Source organism: Stegastes partitus, unplaced genomic scaffold, assembly GCF_000690725.1.
Source record: "Stegastes partitus isolate 25-593 unplaced genomic scaffold, Stegastes_partitus-1.0.2 Scaffold0, whole genome shotgun sequence".
Lineage (NCBI taxonomy): Eukaryota > Metazoa > Chordata > Actinopteri > Pomacentridae > Stegastes > Stegastes partitus.
The window spans coordinates 1-25,048 of NW_007577731.1; the positions used below are offsets into that span (position 1 = coordinate 1).

At 45.0% G+C, this 25,048-nt stretch overlaps 1 protein-coding gene across 1 annotated transcript; it reads right to left on the minus strand.

Annotated features, from left to right (window-relative positions):
- Nucleotides 1–7,981: 7,981 nt before the first annotated feature.
- On the minus strand, nt 7,982–24,854 carry LOC103352799 (homer protein homolog 3-like). The gene is made up of 10 exons (XM_008279367.1): nt 24,832–24,854; nt 21,698–21,854; nt 19,043–19,174; nt 18,824–18,928; nt 18,124–18,132; nt 17,376–17,509; nt 14,063–14,219; nt 9,811–9,918; nt 9,625–9,705; nt 7,982–9,538 (listed from the first exon to the last, which is right to left on the minus strand). Exons 1-10 carry the CDS (start codon nt 24,852–24,854, stop codon nt 9,353–9,355), a joined length of 1,092 nt encoding a protein of 363 aa, XP_008277589.1. The 3' UTR covers nt 7,982–9,352.
- Between the last annotated feature and the right edge of the window lie 194 nt (nt 24,855–25,048).

Here is a 25,048-nt window from a genome sequence, read left to right on the forward strand (position 1 = left end):
TATTAGATCCTCAAAGGCACAAACTCTGCAGTAATGTCTTCCCAGCTTGTTTTATTCATCTCTTCTGGCAAAATCAGGCTGAAAGCGCGACAGGCGGCTAGACGGACGGCTCAGCGTTTGATTGACACCTAGTCTGGCCAATAGGAGGGCTTTGGTGGGTGACTGAAGGCCTGAAGAGCCAATGGAGTGTCTCAGACAGTCAACCCGGTCCGCACAAGTCCCACCCTTGTAGATTCAATCAGTCGGGTTGCAGACACTCTCTGACACTGGAAACTTGTAGCCAATGAGCAGACGAACAGGTGGATGTATGGGAAGGCAGGATTGTGTGTCGGCTGTGGAGAAGTGGTGTGTAAGGTGTGCGTCATGCGTCAGTCCGCCATCTTTGTTGTTGGATAGTTTGGGAGCACAGCAACAGGGCAACACGTACAGAAAAGAGAAAATAGACAAGAGGGGAAGTGGTGGAGGCTGCACAAGTGGATAAAGCAGCATACCTGTGTGCTTTCTTCAGACAGAGGCTGTTATAACGAGCGGCTCATAGAAAACAAGTGAGTGTCGTCGTGCTGAGAATATGTGAAAAGTTTGATTTATACAGTAAATATACAGTCTGCAGTGTGTGTTGTTAGTGTGAATTGTAAATATATATTTAAACTGGACCATAACACTTGTTTTGATGTGATCTTATATCTTTTTATGAAAAATATATATTTTATTCAGTTCAGTTTTTCTGATGACACATGAATTTCTCTAGCTAATAGAGTGACTCTGTGTCCAGATATGGGTTCCTCTGGGTATAAGCTTTCAGCAGAGCCCTCACTGATGTCTGTAACTTCAAGCATTCAACAGATATTGTTTGCTTATTGCACTTTTTCTTTACATGTTCAGTGGTGTCCAGTTTGGATAGATGTGGATAAGTACCTCAATAAAACGCATGAACATACCAGTATAAACACTGGTGTCACATTATCAGCTTTACAGATATTGTTTTCAGTTTTGAAATATGAGAGCAATGCAAGTGTTTCTATTGACACACAGTGTGTTTTAGTTCCCACCTCCTAATGCTGCTCTATGCTGCTTTATTTTCAAGAAAAAACTTAAGCAAGGAGCAAAACAATATATTTTTCTGTGATGATTGAAGTAGAAAACCTTTTTACTGGTAGCACCTGGAATGAATCTGATTGCTGTGGCTGAAACCAGAAAGTGTTATCTTAACAACTAAGGTCAAACTTTATATACGCTCCATGAGGGTCGGTAACAGCATTCATTTTAATTTGGAGATGTGGTTTTACAGGCAGTTGCATTGAAATGACCGACTGCCTCGGTTTGTGGAAGAAGCATGCCAAAGTCTTCCTGAGGCTCTGCCTTGTGGCTATGAGAGTGCTCGCTGTTCCTGCCACCAGTACACCAGTGGAGAGGCTGTTCAGTCACGGAGGCCTAATAATGCGCCCTCACTGAGCCGGGCTTAGTGCAAGGACATGGTCCAGCTGGATCTTTCTGAAACGTCACCGTTCTGTTGCCTGATAGTTTTCTAGGTCTGACAGCAGGCCTCTGGAAGACACCTACAAGCCTGTTCATGTTCAGCCGGTGTATGAAGAGGGAAACAAGAGGAACCATTCTGATCCTATTGTAGGTTTATTAGTGTTAAATATTTAGTTTGAGGCAGAACAACACCGTTGACTGTTTCCACAGAAAGTCACTGTTTCATGAGTAAACCAGTCCAGACAGCCAATCAGTCCAATGATATTCCTTTTTGAGTTTTACTTTTATGCAAGGAATCGTTTTTGTCCTGCAAAGAAAGGTGCCTTTAGGAACAAAACTGGTCGTGTTTTCATATCACCAGTTCATAGACTTACAGTATTTTTCAGATCATGTGGCAGCAATAGTTTTGCTTTTGGGGCGGCTGTGGCTCAGGTGGTAGAGCGAGTCAGTCAATAATCGGAAGGTCGGCGGTTCGATTCCGCCCTGTAACCTGTTTCATGGTCGTTGTGTCCTTAGACAAGACACTTCACCCACCTTGCCTGGTGTGAATGCGTATGAATGGATTGTTTGAGGTGGTGGTCGGAGGGGCCGTAGGCGCAGAATGGCAGCCACGCCTCTGTCAGTCTGCCCCAGGGCAGCTGTGGCTACAATCGTAGCTACCACCAGAATGAATGTGTGTGAATGAATAATTGACAGTGTAAAGCGTCTTTGAGTGTCTAGGAAAGCGCTATATAAATCTGATCAATTATTATTATTATATTATTATTATTTTTGTTTTGTGAACACATTTTTTTAATTGCACAGAAGTACCATATACAAGTTTGCATTTAGCTAAAGTGTGATGCTTTGCACTAATTAGAAGGATGTTAATTAGCCTCCAATGCCTTTGACTGGGTGAGGTGTAGCATTTTCTATATGTTCTGGTTGCATTTTTAAGTCGACAAACCTGAACCGGGCCCTCTGTTTACGTCTGTTGTCACACTGGTGTCGAGGCAGGACTCAAAGGATGCAAATTATAAATACGTTTCCTGATCTATAACCTGCAGCGTTATCAATCAACAAATCACCACAGCAGACATTCATCCTGCTACTCTGCTGCTCTGAGATCCTTGGCTTAAACACGCGCTCGTCAGCTGTCACAGTCGTCTTTGTCGTGGTGCCCGTTGCCAGATAAACCACCGCAGCAATCTCTGCTGCCAACAGGAGCAGCCAGAAGGTCAAGTGAGGCCTCCTCTGGTCTCTACAGTATTAAAAAGTAAGAAGCTCCACCTGGTGGAACAACCAGGTACTACAGCTGATACTCAACACATTTTCTGATGTAGAGAATACAGGTTTTCTTTTTTCTTTTTGACCTTGTGTAGCCACACGCCACCTTATACAACACACGGAACATTAAGGAACAACTTAGATGCAGAAATGCTTCTTTTTTTTTCTTGCTTTGCAGAGCTATTCAGCTGTCATCAATTCTAATAATTTTAATGCACTAGAAATGTATATTATCAAAGACATTGGTGGGTCTGGATATTGGCAAATAATTAATATTTAACGACTCAGATCGGACCGGAGGCATGAGACGTGATCTGGACATCCACACCAGAATCTGTTCCTGCATATGACGGTACATGCTGGTCTAGTCGTGTGCACATGATATACATTTATAAATAGATAATTTGCTTGCACATTGGTGTTTGTTTGGGAAAAGTCAGTCGCTTCACAGTTTTGGTTTGGATGGTGCGTTCCTTCCATTAAAGCGTCCCATAAAGAGAGATACAGGCTAACAGAAGCCTACCGGTTGTATGAAATCTGCCACTTTGGTAAAGTGAAATGTATTTTGAAAACTGAGCTTATGGTTGAACAACTGTACATTCATGGCAGGCTGTATTTAGTGTACGGTGCTTAACAGATGTATTAGACCTCCACCCAGTGTCAGCTTTATGCCACAGCTGCCCTAAATGTATCATTTCTCATGTCTCTGTAATAGTTAAACACCAGTATGTAGAAGCTCTTTAACCCAAATGATGTTTTTAATGCTAAAAAAAATAATTATTATTGTTATCCAGGAATTTTCCAATTTGCTGTTTTACTAAAAGAAAAAAGAAAAAACAGAAAAAATAATGAAGCGCATTATTATTTCTTGATTCAGATGTCAAAGTTATTTACTTGCGTTCCTGAACAGAAACATGTGGTTGAATGTCCTGCTTGATTCATTTCTCAGTGAGCTGGCTCAGGTTTGGGTATAAAAAGGTGAATTCAGTTTGAAATTGATTTATTAAGCCCTGTATATCTTTACTGGAAAGTTTTTTGCTTCATTCTTTTTGACCACATATAGTCAACTGATCATCTAATTAAACTTTTTCAGATAAATACCACTGCTTGAAATTTATTCTAATGTATTTTTGGTCCAAAGTAAATTGCCTGCTATTTGTAATCGCATGTAGTTTTTAAAATAACTTTTATTTTCTTTCCTCCCTATGACAGTGCTGCTGTTACAGTAATTCACTGCGTGCATGAGATGGAGGGGTGGAGGAAGTTTTATTGTCTTATTTGTTGGTAACTGAAACATAGATTGAGGGAAATGGTTGCTAGGAGACCCTGACATCAGCTGTTTATCCCAGAGTCATACAGTAGACCATATGCATGCAGCCTCCTCTCCCCGCCGCTGCGTCTGAGTGTCCTCGCTGTCACTCGTATATGAAGCCGCCAGCGTCTCCGTTGCTCAGCTCTCTGACTAGATTCAGCTCAGCTCAGCTCAGAGGATGAGCAGCGCACGGTGCTCCAGGTCCTCTCCTTTTCCTTTTCTTTTTCAATACAAAGCATTTTGTCAGGGACAGTTTTCTTAAAGCAGAGTCAGTTAATTCATTTCAGTCATTGTTTTTCTTCTACATCAGAATCAGAATCAGCTTTAATGGCCAAGTACCTACACAACATACAAGGAATTGGGCTTGGGCTGTTGGCGTCGCCCTGGGAATGAGCAACAGGAAAATTAAAAAAATACAGTAGAATGAGTACAGAAAGAAAAGAATCAAAATAAAATACAATAAATAATAAAACATAAAACAAGATAATAAGACAAATATATACAAGAATTTACACATCTGAGCTGAAAATATACGTACATTGTGCAAATAACAGTTGTATCTGAGAACAGCTCAGCTGGTCAGTAGCGTCATGGCAGTGGGATAAAAACTGTTCTCATGTCTGCTGGGTTTAGTCTGCAGGACTCTGTACCGCCTGCTGGAGGGAGGAGGGAGAACAGTTTATGACCAGGATGAGTGGGGTCTGTCATGATGTTCCCTCTTCCTGGTTTTACTGGAGCACAGGTCCTGGATGGAGGGCAGGGGGGCTCCATGATCTTCTCAGCTGTTCTGACTGTGCGCTGCAGCCTGTTTCTGTCCTACAGTGTGGCTGCTCCAGACCACACAGTGATGGAGCTGCACAGGACAGCTTCTACTGAATCAACAGCTCCTGGGGCAGGCCGTGTCTCCTCAGCTGTCGCAGGAAGTACATCCTCTGCTGAGCCTTTCTAAGGATGCAGCGGATGTTCTTCTCCCACTGCAGCTCCTGGGTGACTGTCGTCCCCAGGAGCTTGAAGGCCTCTACAGCTGACACAGGGCTGCTGCTGATGGTGAGGGGGAGCAGTGGTGAGGGCTGTCTCCTGAAGTCCACACTCATCTACACAGTATTGAGCTTGTTCAGCTCCAGGTTGTTCTGGCTGCACCAGAACACCAGCCGCTCAACCTCCTGCCGATATGCAGACTGGCCACCATCCTGGATCAGGCCGATGACTGGAGTGTCGTCTGCAAACTTCCAGAGTTGGACAGATGGGTGCTTGGAGGTGCAGTCGTTGGTGTAGAGGGAGAAGAGAAGTGGAGACAGGACACACCCCTGGGGGGCGCCAGTGCTGACAGTCCGGGTTGTAGAGGTAATGTCTCTCATCCTCACCTGCTGACTCCTGTCTGTCAGAAAGCTGGTGATCCACTGACAGATGGAGGGAGACACATTGAGGAGGGAGAGTTTGGTGGAGAGGATTCCAGGGATGATGGTGCTGAAAGCTGAGCTGAAGTCCATAAACAGGATCCTTGCGTAGCTCCCAGGGCCATCTAGATGTTGCAGGATGTAGTGCAGCCCCAGACTGACTGGATCATCCGCTGACCTGTTTGCCCGATAGGCAAACTGCAGGGGGTCCAGCAGAGGACCTCAGGTGGCTCAACACCAGTTCCTTGAACAACTTCATGACCACAGATGTCAGAGCCACTGGTCTGTAGTCCATCAGTCCTGTGATGGAGGGTTTCTTGGGAACCGGTATGACTGTTGAATGTGTGAAGGTAGAGGGGACTTCACATTGCTCCAGGGACCTGTTCAAGATCCTGGTGAAGACTGGAGCCATTGTTTTCCTGAACAAAGATATGTTCAACTGTTCCATCATAACTAATTAAGTGTTATAGGAATCATTGGAACCTCAAGATTAACATGAAATACATGGTCTTTCCAGGTGTGTATGCTGTTTAACACTTTGATATGAAACTACAAAGATAAAAACAACCATATGCTATCAGCTCGGTATATATGCGTTTCAATATGGAACCCATCCATCCATCATCTCTACACCTTAACCCTCACTAGGGTCATGGGGAGCGGAGCCTATCCCAGCTGACTCAGGGTGAAGGCAGGTTCACCTGGACAGGTAACCAGTCTATCACAGGCTACACTTAGAGACAGACAACCAAGCACACTCACATTCACACCTACGGACAATTTACAATCACCAATTAACCTCAGCATGTTTCTGGACTGTGGGAGGAAGCCGGAGAACCCGGAGAGAACCCACGCTGCATGGGGAGAACATGGAGACTCCACGCAGAAAGATCCCGGGTGTCCTCACCGGGATGTGAACCGGCGACCTAGCTGTGAGGCCACAGTGCTAACCACTGAGACACCTGCAGCCCAGATGTTCTACACTTTAAGTTAAATAAAATACAGAATGTTTCATTGCTGCGCCCTCTATCAACATAAATAATCATAGTTCTGATCTAATTTATTTTTAAATAAGGACAAATTGCATATCTAAAGTGATCCGGTGTCACATACCTATTGGCTCTTGTAGAGCAGCTGTATGTGAACCAGGGTTCAGTTCATGTTATTTGCACTGAGAAGCAGCTGTAACGTTTAACATTGTCTTCTACATCTGGTCTAAAGTCACATTTGTCCGTGTCTGTTTTCTCTCTTTTCGAGGCATTCCCCTCTGATCCAGCAGCGTCTCATCTTTTCCAGCCTGAGGATGGACGCACCGTGTCAGACTATGACATCCTGAAGGGTATGTTCAACGTGTCAAGCTGTGTTTCATGTTTTAAGCATTTTTACATGATGGTTATTTGCACATTTATTAGTCTCCTCCCTCAGAGCCCACCTGGTCCTGTGTCTGAGAGGGGCATCATCTCTGGCTCAGAAGTATGATGGTGACAAGATGGTCTGCTGCAAGTATGGAAACAAACCCAGCATAGTTTCTGTACGAGACTCATTCTCAGAGAGGTGAGAGCACAGAGGCCAGTGGCTGTCGACATGCAGTCCTTCTAAAGAAGAGTTTATGCAGCACACGGTAAAACTGTCAAACACAACATCTCTGAACAGGAGTAATGAGCTGATGATATGAGCTGTTTATACTTTTGATGCAAAGCTTCTTTAGCAGAGCGCAGATTTCTGGTGCGACTTCGTCTATTTCAAAGGTGCAAGAAGTCAAAACCGTAAGAGCAAGCTGAAATGTTTTGATTGAAAGTTGCTCTTTGTGCTGCTTGGGCTCTGAAGCTGCCTGTGCCAGTAGTTGTCAGGCAGACTGGCAAGTGTTGAGGTGCATAGAGTCACTGCAGTGGAGACGCTCACCACCAGGTGGAGCAAAAGTGGAGCTAAAGTAGACAACAAGCATGGTCACATTAGACTGTAAATGACCTATAATGTCCCAGACCTTCTCTTATGAAAACTAACAGATGATAAGCCAAAGAAAAACGTGAGCAGAAACCAAATCATCAGGAAGACAAGCTTGTTTTCATGTTTGTTCACTGGAGCAGAAAGAAAGAAATGATCCCTTTATGTTATTTGCTGCTGTGAAACGTGCACTTTGCAGGTGTCTCGGTGGTTAGCACCGTGGTCTCACAGCTAGAAGGTTGCTGGTTGGCGTCCCGGTGAGGACACCCAGGATCTTTCTGCGTGGAGTCGCCATGTTCTCCCCGTGCAGCGTGGGTTCTCTCCGGGTTCTCCAGCTTCCTCCCACACAGTCCAGAAACATGCTGAGGTTAATTGGTGATTGTAAATTGTCCGTAGGTGTGAATGTGAGTGTGCTTGGTTGACTGTCTCTAAGTGTAGCCCTGTGATAGACTGGTTACCTGTCCAGGTGAACCTGCCTTCACCCTGAGTCAGTTGGGATAGGCTCCGCCCCCCATGACCCTAGTCAGGATTAAGGTGTAGAGATGATGGATGGATATGGTTCAAGAAAAACAAACACAAACAGTGCTTTGGTGTGACCGTATGCTTTGCTTTTATTTCCAAACCACCATGACAACAGCTCAGAGTTGGAGACACAGAGCTGGCATGACTGTCCACAACCATCCTTAAAACAGAACAGTAAGGCTTGGAAAGAAAGAAATCATACAAACATAGCGTTACAGACCATCTCAGACCATACAGTCTGCGTGAAGGAGGAGTTCTGCACTGTTGAAGTGAATTCATGGTTCATACAGTACAGCTACACTCTCAAGGCCTACGACGTATTGTCCACAGCTGAAGGTGATGTGCTTGAAAATGACAGAAGGCAGAAAATGTCTCTTAAGTTTCCTTGAACGCATCAATCAGAGCAGTGTGTTTATTAAGATGTGGAGCTCTTATTAATAAGTTAGTGGGATGATGTTCAATCCAAAAGCCGCTTAATCAGTAAGACTAAGTGATGAGTTTAATCGTCCTATGGTTACTTCATAACTATAGCATTCATGGTTTTTATCATGAGGAAAACCGTTATTTATCCTAATTTTAATTGCCTATGTACCCTGTCTATTAAGAGTTACTGTAACTTATTAAAGGATTAAAGGTTTCTTACCAGCGTAGATGAAGATGCAAGAAGAGACGAGCTACTAAAAGGCCCTATTATTTCCTCAGCTCTCAACACCTGATCTTTGGTGTCAGTACTCAGATCTGCTGTTCATGTTGTGTTCTTGAATCACCCTGTCAGCTCACTGTTTCTCTGGCCTTTTATCGCTGCTTGTTGCTGTGGAGAAGCTCCCGACTAACATTTGCCCGTCACATAACACGACATGATAGCAGCTATATGATGAACGATAACTACAAGACCTTAAGTTTACCTCAAATCAAACTTGTATTAACTGTTAATTCTGTGATAATTATGTCGTATGCAGGCTCTTAAATAGGCAAAAAGTAACTTCATCTTGTGCAATATGTATTTTTTTGCATTCACACTGTTCCTACAGACGTGTTTTCTTGTAAAGATGAAAAACCAAGGCCTCTTATCTTTCACATGGACACTGCATCGCCATAGTGTGTACAAAAGTCATACCTATGAAAACAAAACACACAAGCACCAGTTCTTATTACTGAGTATCTAGCATCGTTAAGCACTTACCTTACACTTGGTTTATTGCATTGAATGTTACCCTTGAAAGCAACACAAAGCGTTACATTAGCTTGGACAGGCGCTGCCATGTTTGTGCTGCTGCACCTACAGCATGTTGTTGAACACAGCACAGACATGGAGTCGCCTTCCTGCCGCCGGCGTGGTTCTTGTGCTTGAGGACGACAGGGACCGTTGGCTGCTCACCACTGCGGTCGTCTGCTCCGCCTCTCTCAGGGGGTTGCGTTTTGCCATTTGTCCGTCTTACTTGTCAATAAGTTTAACAAGGCTCTGGCGGAGGTCATTAAGGTCAAAGATCTTGATGTCCAGAATTTCTATGGCCCGCTGGATCTCAGAATCCATGCGATCTCGCTCCTCCAGAGAGTTACTCAGGTTCTGCTCCGTGTTCTGGATGCGACGCTCCAAATCCGAATTTCGCATCTCCATCTCCTGCAGCGAACGGGAGAGAAAAGCTCGTTATGAGCTTTCACGATAACGAGTGAAAGCAAACAACGCTGTAAGGACGTCACTCCCACCCGCAGTCTGTGGATGGCCTCGTCCCGGTCGTGTTCCATGTCGTGGTACTCTGCCTTCTTACTCTGCAAAATGTGGATTTCCTGGAGGGGAAGTCAGAGATGATGTTAAGATGATGCATCATGGTTTCCTTGTTATCTGGTGCAGCTGAACCATGCATCAACACATTTCTACAAACAATGTCCAACCTCATCTTTGGCCTTCAGCAGGGCCTCCAGCTCCTCCAGGGACTGAGTCAGCTCATCCTTCAACAGGTCGCTGGGGCCATGGCCTCCGTGGGTCTCCAGCTCAACCACCTTACAAAACACACAAGTCCGTTTTTGGTAAATGGGCCAAAGCTTAAAAACACATAAATGTGTTGCATGTGGCCCAGACACCATCTGTTCCACTCAAACCTCTTGTTCTGCTCCAGACACAGGAAAGCGTAAACCAGAGTGAGCTTTAGTTCAAGTTTTCAGCTATATTGGCTAATAAGGGTGGTGTCCAGCTTGACCCAACCTTATGAAGGCGTTAGCCAGAAATATTTCATTTTGAAGCTCACATTGGTTGGCACCTCACAGCGTTCACATTCTTAGATTAAGAAATCCTTTTGATGGATTAACACTGAAACAAACATATTTACACAAACTTCCTGGCAAAAGTGTTCACCAGTGATTTGTCTACCAGCTGTGGTAAACTTCTAATAACCTCCAGGAAACCTTCAGAACCTTCAGGTAACCTTCCTGACCTCTCAAGATTGATTCTGTTGATACTTTCAGTGGTTTGCCTGAAGGTCGACCCATGTAGGTTTCCTCTGTGTGCTCCGGCTTCCTCCCACAGTCCAAAGATATTATAGTTTACATGGTGATTCTAAATTGTGAATTTGAGCATGAATGGTCGTCTGTCTCTTTACATGAGCCCTGTGATGAACAGGCGGCCGGTCCAGGGTGAACATCACCTCTTATCCAGAGAGGGTGCAGCCCCACTGTGACCTCTAAGGATGAAGTAGCTAATAAATGTATGGATCCAAAAGAAAACTGCTGCAAAAGCTTAAAAAATCAAATGTCTGACAAGTGTTTTCCCCAGATTTAGCCAGAATTCAGACACAAATTCACCACGAACCTAATTTGCACATGAAGGTATCACCTTGATCTACAACTGTTGGCCAGAAACCTGAAACTTCAGCAGGACTGAGGAGCACAACTTTCTATCCACTAAAAATGAAGACTCATGAGTGTTTGGCACAACACTATGTGATATGTTAAACAACACAGAGAGTTTATGGTCATTTTAACAACTGTGAGGTCGACTTTGACGCAGCAGAGCTTTTACTGAACGCAACCATCAGCACGTTCATAGACGCTGGATTTCTGGATTCAGTCGTGTCACGTTGATCACGCTCATCATTCTAATTCAGTGGGATAACTGGATAACATCTGCTTATTGTTACTAACAGTGGGAATTTATTATCTACGTATTTAATAATTTTTCACCTGATGATGGCACAAGATGAGAAACCAAAGTTATAATCCATCCTAACAAAAACCTGAATGACTGCAGCAGGAGATTCAATCCGTTAGTTGATGAGAAACTTCACTACAGATGTGAACCTCACAGTCGCTCTGGAGGATCTCCACGTTCATCACAACTCATTCTTTTAGCATCTAAATCAAATGATAATCCATCCAATAGGGCACAGACTGACCAGCATTAAAGTAAACTGGCCTCTAGTCAGGTTCAAAGTCTTGTGCAAAATATTAACAGCAAAAATCCAAAATACTCTTCTTGATACCTTCTTAGTGATCTTAGCATACAAATAAAATGTCAAAAAGGCCTCTTTATAGATCAAAACTGCTCAACACGTAATAGTTCTCACAGCAAAACCGCTGATCACTCAACAGGATTCAGGTTTTCCGGGAAAGTTGTGCAACTTCCTATTAAATCTGCAGATGACTCAACTTTTCTAGCACCTGTAAGTTTCTACTTCAGGAATAAAATCCACCCGACATTGTCATTTGCCCCATGAATCAGAAATGTACAAAAACAGAAGGACACCTCTAAAGATGCCCCCAGCGCTGCACGACTGACAGACTGGATTATTTTAAACCATACATGGTTAAGACGAGGAGAAGTGTTGGAAAGATAGGGGAGAAATGAAAAGCGAGTAGATGCCAGCTCCCTCTGGTGATTTTTCATTTTTTCCTAACTGGGGCATTGAAAGTAGGATATTGCTGTCCTACAAACCCCTCTTCCTCTCGCACCACCCCGGAGACATGAACCATTTTCAGCCAGCTGGTCCCTTTGCTCAGACACGGGGAACTAGCTCGGTCCAAAGGAGACGTGCTTCTTCTAACACATATGAATTAATTTGTTGATGTGGACCGAAATAGTGAAAACGGTTGAAACACCAAACGAGAGGCAAAGAGTGCTGATCGATACTGTAAGACCAGCCTGTAATGGAAAAAGATCGAAGTGTTAAAGCGTTGAATCAGAGCAGTTCCTAATTGTCAGCCTGAGGCGAGGTCGGTCTCAGAGGAATCAGCCACCAGCAAACGTGAAAATACCTTTTATTGATGAGTGGGGACAGAGAGGGCGGAGGCATCGGTGTTCTCTGGAACCTGACAGGTCATTCAGGTGTGAAACCCTCCAGAGACTCGCGGTGCTTAGACCCGACTCCCTTGTGGCTGAAGGGACGTGTGAACCTGTTAAACCGGCACCTCCATTAGAGCTTTGGAGGGAAAACGCCTGCAGCACAAGTTAAAGAACAATGAGGTGTGTTCGCGGCCTGACTTCTGTTTCTGAACTTTCAAACCAGGGAAATGAAGCGTCTAAAAAGCAGAGCCTAATCAAAGCTCAGTCGTTACTGACAACAACCGAGCGGCAGGTCGAGTCCCATCTCCTTCACCTTGTTCCTGTTGGTGCAGAGCTTTCCTGACTGCCTGTTCTTGCTGCAGAGCTTCAGAACTGCTAATCGTGCCTGAGCCCCATCCTGCAGGACACAATAGATCTATGCAAAGAGGCCAAAGGACTCCAGGAGTCACAAGAGAAAACAACTACTTTCCAGTGTTCGACTCGTAACGCAGGAAAGCTTCTTTGGCCCAGTTTAAGTTTTCAGTCACCAGAAGTGTCTCGTATCTGAACGGCTGGTGATGGTGCGTCATTATTCCAGTAAATATACGGTATCGAGGTCAACGTTGCTACGAAAGCTTTGTCATGTAGCAGCTCCTCTCTCCACTCTCTGAACTGCTCATTGTGTTGATGGTTGCAGGAGGCGGTGGTCCTACCCAGCATGCCTTGGGTCAGAGGCAGGACACCATCTGGGAAATTTAGACATCACCTTTGTCTTTGGACCGCTGGATGAAGCCCAGAGCAGGCAGCTCTCAGATATAAGAGTTTTCACTTCATCTTGATTTGAACTTATGCGGCATCGAGAACATTTTGTCTAAGGTTTGGGTTTCATGCTTACACACAAACTGTCGAATAATAACATGCAGAAATCTCTCTCTCTCCATATATATGTGTATATTTACTTCTGGTGTGTTCTGTTCCTTATTCTTATTTGTCTTTATCTATTATTATTGTTTTGTTGTGGAACAGGGACACAACACATTTCACTGCGCCTCACACCATCTATAACTGTGTTTGTGACCAATAAAAGACCTTGAACCTTAAACATGCATTTTTCTGTCCAAAGCAGCTCTGAACCATCTGCTTTAAAAGTCCCTGAAGAGGCAAATCCCTGGTTTCCATTCAGTGGTGTCACAGTAAAACTAATTTAACGTGCCAAGTTAGAGGGAGCAGCTGAGGAAGATATAAGGACAGGGACACTAAATTCAGTGGGATATTTGTGATGTGGGACATGCAGTGATGGACACATGGTACTGAGTGGTGACTCTTAGCGGCAGTAGGTGCATGTGTGCTTCAGGACAGGTTCATGTTCCAGGGAGCCCAATACTGATTATTAGGGCTCATGTTTATTGTCATAGTCAGGTAATCTGTCATTTATCTTCTTCTTTAATCCCTCAAACGTCTCCCTTCAGTTTACTGTCAGTGAATGAGTGAAATAATCAGGAAGTGTTTGACTTTTAAACAGCTGCAATCAGAGCATTTTGCCTTTTTTTCTTTAAAAAATCTAACTATTAAACGATTATCAAAATCATTGACATTTAGTTTATTTAGTGGTTAAAGCCCCACTGACTACATCTGTTGGACATGCTGGCTGTGATCAGCTGCTGAGCTTTCAAACACTGCTCTCTGCTCTGTCCTGAATCACCGATGGTCAGACATTTAGAACAATACTGACATGAAGCTGTGCAGATTAACTCCCTGTGTTTTTCCCCGGTCTGTGGCGAACACTGCAGTGATGGAAACTTTTGGTTGATGTTGGTTTACTGACAGATAATTCAGCGTTCAGGGTAAACACACACTTGCCCTCTGAGCGTCAGTGTTAAACCGCCTCACCTGCTCTCGGAGCCTCTCGGTCTCCTCCTGATACGCTGCCAGCTGTTTCTTCCACTGCTCTACGTTAGCATTAGCCTCGTGCAAAGCTGCCACCAACTTGGAGTTGCTGTCCTGCAGAGTGAAGAGCTCAGCTTCCAGGTTCATCTCACAAATGGACCTGAAAGACACAAACACCAGAGATATATGAGCATCATATGCAGCGCTGTGCAGATGCTGTCAGCTGTATGATGACATGGCTCATATGGAACATTATTATTGTACTTTTTTTACACCAGCATGGAACAGAAGCTCCAAAATTGCTCAAAAAGGATGAAAATGTGAACATTTCTAAGTTCATGACAACTAGGCAAGATGAAGATATGTAATAAGAACAGAACACTCCAGAACAATTTCTACTTGGACTTTTAGGAAAACTTGCTGTTTTGGTCAGATGAGCTTGGAGAGTTTGTCCACTAAGTGCAGTTGGAGCCCAGACTCTAACTATGCATGGATCACACTGCAACGTCTGCATGAATAGCTCATTTAGAGAAGCAGCAGCACAGTGGAGCAGCGGTTCGTGTTGCCGCTGTCTCTGTGTGCTTTAGCGTCCTCCTAAAGTCCAAAGATGGAAGGTTAACAGGTGTTTCCTAAACTGGCTGACAGCATGTGACCATGCAAGGTTGTTTGCGTCTTCACCCTGCGATAAACTGCACTCCGCCTCTTGAATAGCGTCGGTTACGATGAGCTGCAGCCCCTCATGGCGCTCTACAGGATGACGTACAGCAGACGGATGGATGTTTCAGTCAGTGTTAGTGACATTTGGACCTTAACTGACACAAAGTTTAACCAGAGCACGAGGGATTTAAAAGATGGCTTCAACACAAGAGTGACATGATCGGGATCGTTGGCTAAAATAGATCAAATGTTGGTTTTGAGATGAACTCCATGATGTGGAAATGTGACTGTGTAAACTACTTGGTGTGCCACATGGATGCCTTTTATCGACTTATCTTTGAAATGGAGAGATCATCTGAGTTCACTCTTCAAGTCTTACATAAAGCGTTGCGTTATGAGGATGAATACAATAGCTGGCTGGAGTGACAGCTGCCGAGTCTGTGGAGCAGATGAAACCCTGATGGCCTGCTGAACACGACCACCAGCCCACTGCACGCGTTCAGGAGGCTGCATGTCGGACTGCAGCCCACAGCAGCAGTCCTACAGTCCAGAGTGAAGGTCACTGCACAGATCTTATGGCAAAGCAAACATGCAGTCATGAAAACCCCCAGAGAGCAGCCGATTGGACCGAACCGAACCTTCTGACTGGATGTGCACCGACGTGTCCTCAACTAAGGTGAACCATCAAACTCAAGACATCTGTTGGCATCAGCAGATCGCAGTAGATTGCTGTGACAAAAAAGCCATTCAATATGTTCTTCTTTTGTCTATTTCAGTATATTTTTTTCATCTTTGTTCTATCATAGTTCTAATATCCCCGCTGACCTCAGTTCCAGTTCATCTGAGTGACCTACAGCTGAGCCCCGTCCCCACTGTGTGCAGCATCAGTCCCGGTGTATCAGACGTTTATTCTACACACTGCCAATAGCCTCTTGTGAAGGAGACATATGAGATAATTAAATTTCAGTCGATTTCTACTCAGCCCGTCGACAGGATCGCTTAGAGTCTCTTTTCCTTTTGATCCTTTGTCATCGTTCTGTCCCTCTACATCTGGAAAGCTTGAGGTCGTCCCTGGCAACAGTTTACCATGGCAACCATTCAAGAGAGGCTTTCTGCTGTAATAATTGGACTGTAGGATATGAAAGCATTGTGAGTGGCTTAAAGCACTGAGTGGGGGGACGCAGACAAGCCTCCGTGTTTGAGGTTACAGACGAGTCAACACCTTCACAGCGCCCCTTCATTTCCTAGAAGTCTTATCAAATCGAATGACGTCGTGCTGTAATTAGACCAGGAAGTGAAAACCCTGTTGACACTCAGACAGTTAAACCTGTTCACGTGCAACCAGGAGTATCATCTGCTGGACTGTTCTCCTCACAAAGTTATATCATTTGCATAACTGCAGTGTCCCCATCGACTCATGATGGCACATCTTTCACATCCTGATTCCCAGTTTGAATTTGGGCAGAATACATTGACATCCTCACATTTCAGCATCATTCACTGACTCTTCTAGTGGAGACACATCAGCACGAGCTGTTACAGAAGCACACCGACTCTTTCTGTCCCTCTTGAGCGACAACATGTTAAGAAGGGGCCTGTGGAAGTGCTAGTGGGTAGGCTGAGATATAGGTCTGATAGATATCCATCCATATGGGAGCTGTTTTCCACTAAAGTCTGTGACCTTATGCCAAGCTAAGCTAAGCAGCTTCTGGCTGTAGCTTCACATTTACTGTGCAGACATAAGAATGGAATCCATCTTTGTGTTTCATCTAACGCTTATTTCCAAACATGTGAAAGTAATTGCTTTAAATTTGCAGCGTGGGACCTTTGTCTCCCCCTTCAGGCAGTGACAGTAATTACACAGAAGCTCTGTCGCTGCATGCTTTGATGAACACGTAGCTGTCTTTATTTAGACTGTAAATAAACTCTGACTTTATCTGGAGCATCAGAACCTTTTTGTGGACCTTCCCTCGGTTCTGCCCGGACTGCTGGTTGCTGTGGTCTGCTCAGCTCTTCTGTCTGACAAACGAATCACTGCTGCTTCATGTGAAACGGACTCAGGAATGTCGCTGCACATTTAAAACTCTGGCATACTGGGAAATACAGAGAGACTGATGTCATATACATTCATTTATAAGCAAAAGTCCTGAATTCTAGCTTTAATAATTTACTGTAAAAAAAAAAAAAAATCTTTTCAGTTGAAAAATCAAATCCTAAAAAGGCCTATTTACTGGAATCTTACTGGAGCTTCATGAGGAGTGTGTCCAGTTGTCATGGTATCATCTGCTATCACATGACATCCAACACCAGGTCATGCAATAACAGCTGAAAAATCTCCATGACGACTGAGCAACATCCACCGGCGACGACAGTGAAAAATGTCTGACGCCGTTTCTATAGCCGGTGAGGAACCTTGAATCCAGCGTATATCTCCTCATTGTTACAAATCAGCGTTAAACTTTGCGAGCAGCAGATCAGAACAGAGAGAAGCTGTGTGTCTGCGAGGCAGCATTAAACACCTGAAACCAGACTCTGAACACCGACGCACAGCAAGCAGCTCACAAAGGCGTTCCCATCACAGGCTGTGACTCTAGACTCTGAGCAAAGGAAGAAGAAAACATCTCCGTTGTGCTTTCATGTGCGTGTGAACGACGGTTACCCTTCAGAGAGCATCTTCTTAATGCGCTCCTTCTCAGAAGACAAGGTGATGTCTGCGCTCTGGCTGCGGAACAGCTTGTCCTCCGGCCCGTTCACACACATCACCGGTGGAGACTGGAGTTCATCCGAGAGGTCCTGAGAAACACATCAGTAAATGGACTTTCCTGATAACACACATGGCGATGTAACAAAACAGAGCCTCAACACTTCATTGATTATTCAGAGAGGAGAGAAGAGGCTGAAGAGAGCTGCTTTTAGGACGACATCTATTCAAAGTCCACAAAAGGTGGCTTCGAGTGCTCAGTGTTTGAATTAAAAACACAGAAAACATGTGAAGCTGCAGACATCGTCTCAGATAAGCAGAATAAATGAAGAGTTCATTTGCAAAAATAGATCACTCCATCGCCACAAACCTCCAGAAAACCCACGTCTCCATCGTCCAGCTGAGACAACATCAGTCAAACCTGAGCTATCTCTGTTGTCGTCATCTCAAGTCACATCACATCTCAAGCAAACAACAAAAAATATGTTTTCTGAAAATCTACAAAAATTGACTTATCTGATTTTTCAAATGAACTCTTCAAGTGACTCTCTTTGCCATCTCCAGCCACACGTGCTGTAATATGCAGACAGTTCTGGTGTCTGGTCCGGTCTCAGCTGGCTGTCCATCACAACAGCTGTCTGCATTCATATTGTACTTTTACATTTCCTCCAATAAGTTTTTCTACTTCAACTAACAAAAGACTCACCTGTGAGAACTACACAGGATCCACGAGGCAGTAAAACAGAGAAACAAGTCACACAACATGCCACTACCTTCTCAGAACATCCCAGTCACTATCACACTCAGCAGACGGACCGGTTATGCAGCGCGGTGCCACTTAGCAGCTAATTGACGCTGTTGGCAATTTATCTGGAGCTCTGGCTTTTCAGATGTGTTCGTTAAATCAATGAAGACGTGGCGCCAGAGGCATCACCTGGAACCTGCTAAGCTGTAGAATTAAAAGGGAAATGGGCATGTTCTTCATGACCGGGCAGATGTGACCGACGGCTCATTATTGATCAGGAAGCCCTGACCCGACTACATTTTCATCACTACAGAGTTTCAGTCGGAGGCTTCTGGGTGGAGAATGTGAAGGCGGCGTACTGCTGAGCAGCACAGGATAATTTTACCACCGTCCTAGTTTTCCTCACTTTCGCTTCCCTCCGAGACGAGTGACCCAGCTCGTGTTTCTATCGCTTCTCTCTCCTCCCTCTGCCTCTCTCCATCCCTCCTTTGATTCAATCACAGCGGACCTTCTAGTAGCTGAACTAATACAGGTGCACTTATCTCCTCTGTCCTAAAACGCCACCAAAACCCATTACTGGACAGAGTTCTACATCAACGCTTTCTGCCCGATCCCGCTGCTCTTCCTTCACGGTCATGTTTTCTAAAAGGGCAGAACTCACCTGAGGAGCTGCGATGGTGAGCGCAGTGTTGGCCAGCTCCTTGTCCTGAGACTTTTCTCGCGCCAGACGAGCCGCATCTTTCACCTCCTTAAACTTCTCTGCAAACTTTTCAAAAAGAGGACAAGTCACACATCGTTTCACGTCGTGGAAAACAACCGATGCAGCACCCATGACCTTCTGGAGCTGGACAGTAGTTTAGTGGCGCTGTGGTTCGTTTACCTGATGCAGCTGCTGCTCCGTGGCAAAGCCCAGACCGTAGACGGTGTTGGCCCTGCTGTCGGCCCACTGACCGAACTTCTGGGACGTCTTGGTGAATGTCATGCTGGGTGTAACGGTGCAGTTGATGATCGCCTGCAGATGCAGAGACAACAAGAAAGAGACATGTGTTTAGGTGCAGGTACGGAAAGCAGATGGTTCTACAAGTAGACAGGTGAATCCAGATGAAACAGCTGAACAACATCAGTGGAGGTGTTTGTCATCAGGCCTTCAACACACGACGCCAACAGGCCATCTCCTGGAAAAAACGGAAGTCTTACATTTAGGACAAGAGATGCACAAACAACAAAAGTCCAAACTATGATTATTAAATATCCAATAAATTAATTTTTACTTCGTCCACTCGCACACGTTTTGTACTTTTACACGATGAAAAGTTTCAACCCTGAAAGCACATTTTTTTAAAGTTCAAGTTTAGGTGAAACTGATTGAATCACCAAAAGCTTTGTGAATTAACTCCATTCAGGACTTTCATGTTTCCGTACGTAGAAGGTCTTTGGGTGTCAGTTGGACCCCAAGAAAGAATACGTGCAAAGTATCTGTTGGTGTTCATTACAGACACTTTATACGATGTTAAATACATGTTCTGATAAGGTGACATATTTTTGGTTCCAAATGCGTGACCAATGTCCCTCTTTTATATAAAAAAAAATAAATCTTCAAAAATAAAAAGCAACACCTGTCACCTGAACCAAATGGCCTGGGTCCAAAAGAGTCCAACAGCCCTGAACAGGGTTAAAGTTCTTTACACCGATCAGCCACAGCATTAAAACCCCTGACAGGTGAGATGTGCAACACTGATCATCTCATTCAACGTTCTGCTGGGAAGCCTTGGGTTCTGGATGATAGGTTCTGGATGATGGGACTAAGCACACCCCCTTCTTCACAACATACCCCCGACATACCACAAAAACAGCTCAGGAACAGCTCGAGGAACACGACCAAGAGCCCAAAGCGTTGATCAGGCCTCTAAACTCCCCAGATCCCAACCCTGGATGTGCCAGAACAAGTCGATTGATGGAGGCTTCACCCCACGACCTACGGGAACCAGAGGATCTGCTGCCAGACACCAGCAGAGGTTCTGGTTCGTTACGGCAGCATGAGGGCAACCTACACAACTTGGACGGGTCGCTTTAAGTTGGTGTCTAGCGCGACAATGCGTCCTCCAGTCAAGGCCGCAGTGTTTCATCAGTGGGTTGTCTTGAACTTAAATAGACATCGATGGTCCCCACCGACGCTAGCGAGCCCCCGATCCTGCTGAAGGCTCTATAATGTTGAGAATTTTAGGAGTTTAGTGACACGTCCCTATTAATATTAGATGAACTGCCATCACATTTGGCTCAGATGTTACCTCCAGCACCATCATTAGGTCGTAATTTCCCTTTGTCCACCTCTAACACCTATGAAACTGATAACACTTCCATCAGCTCTGCTTTACATGTAAATCTGCAACTGTTGCTAAACGTCAGCCCAACATTGTCACTGGGACAATGTTAGCTTGCTGCTGTTAGCATTTAGCTCTAAGCACAGCCTCACAGAGACTCTTTGGAGGATGCAGCAATCATTTTTCAATTATTGATCTCCTGTCACTGTTGGACAACGTGCTTCCATGACCCCTGTCAGCAGCAGGACACCTTCATGCTTCACAGTTCTACTGAAGAACTTCTGTTTGTCTGTGCTTCAGAGTATCTCTCCATTCAGCTCCCTCGAGACGCGTTTGTTCTTCAGAAAAAGCCTGTTTTCAACATGATCCAGAACCTGTGATGATGACAAACTCTGATTGTTGAGAAGAAATTCAGAGCAGAAACAAATGAAAGTAAGAGAAAGGCAGCGGATGCTCAGTCACATGACATCCAGCAGGTTCATCAGCTCATTCTCAGGGAGGTGGCTGGAGCTGCCTGATTCCCCCTTTAGCAGATGAAGAGAAAATATTAGAGCAGACCTATTTATAAACCTTTTTACGTCATCCCCACTGTTACAATAATGGAACTGATTTAAAATCCCAGAATTGCAGGGCAACGACAGCTTAGGAAGGAGCTTTTTCCTCCTTCTTTCGCCTCCAACAAATGATTACATGAACTCCGCGCTCTGCGTTTTTGCAGTGACATGTTTGACATCATATATTGGACAGCGGCGGCAGCAGCAGTAAGATTACCGCGGAGCCAGACGCCAGTCCTGGCAGGATCGGGCTGCTGGACGACCAACTGCCTCCCACACTGCCTTCTGGGAGGCGGGAATGTGGGTCACACCAGAGGTGCTAAGAAGAGATCAGATACAAGCCCCCGCCCCCCCAGCGCCGGTTGTGGCCTCCTCCTCGTAATCTAAATCCCCAGCCTGTCAGAAAGACGCCCTGGCTGCTGCTGCGGTTTACTTTACTGCCTGTTTCATAACCTCACAGACTTTCTGGTTGGAGCATGAAGAGAAACATCAGTGTGAAGCTGCTCTTTGTTGGACCTGTGGCACCGTTACGAGCCGCTCTGCTGAGGCCCCCAGCAGCACTGCAGCCAAACAGTAGGAGTCAATCTGACAGAAAATGATGTTTGATCAGGACAGAGGTGTCAGGTACATGTTATTCACTATCATTGTCCTCACCCTCACCTTGGTCCCGCCCACGCTGATGATGCGATACACGTTGCGATTGGCATCGTAGAAGAAGGACACGGTGACGGCATGTTTACTGGCAGGGATCCAGTTCCTCTTGGTGTTGGGGTCGATCTGGAAGACGTGGGCCCGGGCGCTGAAGATCGGCTGCTCCCTGGAGGACCAAACACAGGGATGGTGTGAGAACATGTTCCTCTGTGAAGGGAAGGTCAAGGTTCATGGATCACAAGCAACAGGCGATGTATTCCAGAGACACATCCCATTTCGTTTTTTCTTGTCCTCAGACATTCGTTAATATTTATTGGTTTCCACTGACCGTATTGTTTTACTTATACATCCTCAGCTGTGGGATTCGTGTGATATGACACTGAAATGATCGTTTTTGTGCTTCAATTAAAGAGAGTTCTGGCTGTATGTTGTGTTTCTGTTGGAAGTTCATTTGCACCTTTCGAGGCTTGTTCATGTCTATTTTCAGATTGTGTTGAATGTTTTGTTTCATTTCACTTTTAATTAACCACAGTGTCATTTTTTTGTGTCCTCCTCTCCTGCTCTGTAATCGTTTTCACCTCTACTGTATGTAATGAGCATTTTTATTGAATAAAATGAAAGTAAAAAATAAAAATAAAAAATTCCCAAAGACTAGGAAGTTTCAAATCTTAAACACAGGACAGAAAGCTTTTAGCATAAACTAAAATGTGTTTTTGCTCAAGATATGAGCAAAAGAACCTTTAAAGCGCCTCCCATCAAACCATTCTGCTCAAAAATCCCCTTTGTTTCCCTTAAAAAGGAGCTCCTTGGTTCCTGTCATGATGGGACGTCTCCGCCTGCCATCCACGGACAGATGTGGAATCATCCTCTGGCCTTCTCCCACTCTTTCTCCTGCGTCACTCACCAGCAGCACAGGCTAAGCTGGCAGAGGATGTCGACTAGAACTCTCTGAACCCTCTCCCGAGTCGTTCACCCGCCGCGCTCTGATCTGCTCCTGGCAGGATTTGCAGAGATGTATCCTGGATACGAGGTAAATATATCAAAGCAACAGAGTCGCTGGTGCTCGGAGGAGGTTCAGCCACCGCCATGTGGTATGAATAACAACACCGCTGAAGGTCTTCCTCAGTCTCTAACTCCCTCTTCTTCCTCAAGTTTGGTGACTTAACGTACAGCTTCTCTTCTCAGATAATAAACCCAACAGCTTCATTTCATTTCATTTTAGTGGTGTTGATGGTAAACGTGGCATCAAAAGGAAAAACAAAAGAGAGAATAAAATGCTCCTGTTCATGCCTCTGATCTCTGCTGCCTTCTTCCTCCAGCAGAAACGCTGCCCGGAGGAGGTGCCAGGTTGAAGTATGAAACAGTAAAAACCAGGACATTTCTTCTTCAGTGCAGGATGGTAAATCACTGAGGCTTTTCCGAAGAGAGCTGTATTATTTTGGCCAGTCATTGTGCATTTATATCTGACCCCATTAGTGACACACAGATCCAACGACGGCCTCTCCGTGTGTCACCATTCAATTAGAAGGAGACACTGTATGAACTGTGCTTCAAGGACTGACTGAAGACGTTGATGTGCAAGGTAGCACTTCAACATCACTCCAGTCTGATCATAACTTGTGCTATAACTCTCCTCCTCATCTCCCAGTAATCCCCCCGGTATGAGTGGATGTGCTGCTGATCCGATGTCCGACTGGGAGAGGACACGAGGCCCAGGGACGTCTTTGTGCTCCAGCTTTCTAGTGATACGATTCAATCACATTAGAAGAGAGTCTGATGTAAAACCTTATCTGCACTGAAAGGTCCGACGGGTCACGTCAGAGGAACCAGGAAGAGTAACGAGAATGAAAGTACTGCAGGCTAAGTACTGAGTCGAATGACTGATTCTTTGTTCTGTAACTCTGCTGCTCAGTAAGCCCACGGCAGTGTTTTTATATTCCTTGTCTTGTCCGTCCAAATCCCAAATGTAGTCAGTTTACTGCCAGACACACAACTGAAACTAGCTCATCATCTGAAAAATCTCAATCAATTATCCAGATTTACAAGGATAAGGATGCTTATTTGCCTCAGAGGCCCATATTCCCAAACAAGAAGGTCAGTGATGTTCCTCACTTCACATCCAGGAGGACACTGAACAAAGGTGGGGGAGGGTTGGAGGGTCCCAGACTCCATTATCACGTTGACCCGTCACTGCCGGACTCTGACCTTGCCTTGGGGATGAATATCTGGCATCTAACAGCGTCCACCTGAGAAACTTTGCAAACACGACGGAGCAGGAACCAGCCAGACAAACAGAGGCAGGCGGCTGGCTGCAGTAGTGAGTGTGTGTGTGTCAACATTTGCTGTTTCCAGTGTGTGAAAACTGAAACACACTCTGCTGGTGTAAACCTGTGTGTGTGTGTGTGTGTGTGTGTGTGTGTGTGTGTGTGTGTGTGCATTCAGCTGCCTGACCTTCATCCTCAGCAGATGGATGCGGCCTACTTAATGGGGGTCTCTAATAATAAAGCCTGGTGGTGATCAGGATGAACCCACTAATTCCAGATCCACAGTCCGCCCACTTTAACCCGACCCAACTCGTATTGGCAGATGTTACATATTGATTCATTACTAAATTAATGTAATGAATGTGCCGTTATTTCATTCCTCTATTGCAGACCCTCCAGTTCTACTGGCGCTAAAACGCAGTAAGTGGTTCTGTTGGGCTGTTTGTGGAAGTAATCCATCTGAAGTACAGCAGCCAACACACTAGAGATTAACACTCATACGCTGGAGCAGAACAACAGAAACACACGATTATAGTGTGGCCTGGGTGGTTAGACACCGGTTAAAGAAATCAGACACATGAGCAGCTTCTGATGGCTGCTCTCTGCCAAACACAGACATCACCAGGAGTTAAATCATCTAAAGCCTCTGGGGCAAAGAAAAAGAACATTAGACAATTAGATGGTCTTAATTTAAGCGATTCATTAACAGGTCCAGCAGAGTCCAGATGTGCTGCTGCTGGATTTGATTATTTTACAAGTGAAGGCGAACTTTGTGCTGCTGCTGTGTCTGGCATCCCAAGGTCACAATGGCAACAACCCAACATGTCATGTGTGTGGAGGGGTGGGAAGGGTCCAGGACCGGGTCCAGGATGTTCTTACCTTTCTCTGTGGTGAGGATACATCTTACAGGCTTCCTGAGACTTCTTTTCTACAGAGTCAGAACGAGACGCATGTATTCATCCAACAAGTATGTTCAAGAACAGACACACATCACTGAGTTTTCCGTATTTTAACACAATGTTTGCCCTCAGTTTTCATTCCCAGCCTGCTGTTATCAGAACCAGAGCCTCACTCACCCCATGTCGGTGTGAAACCC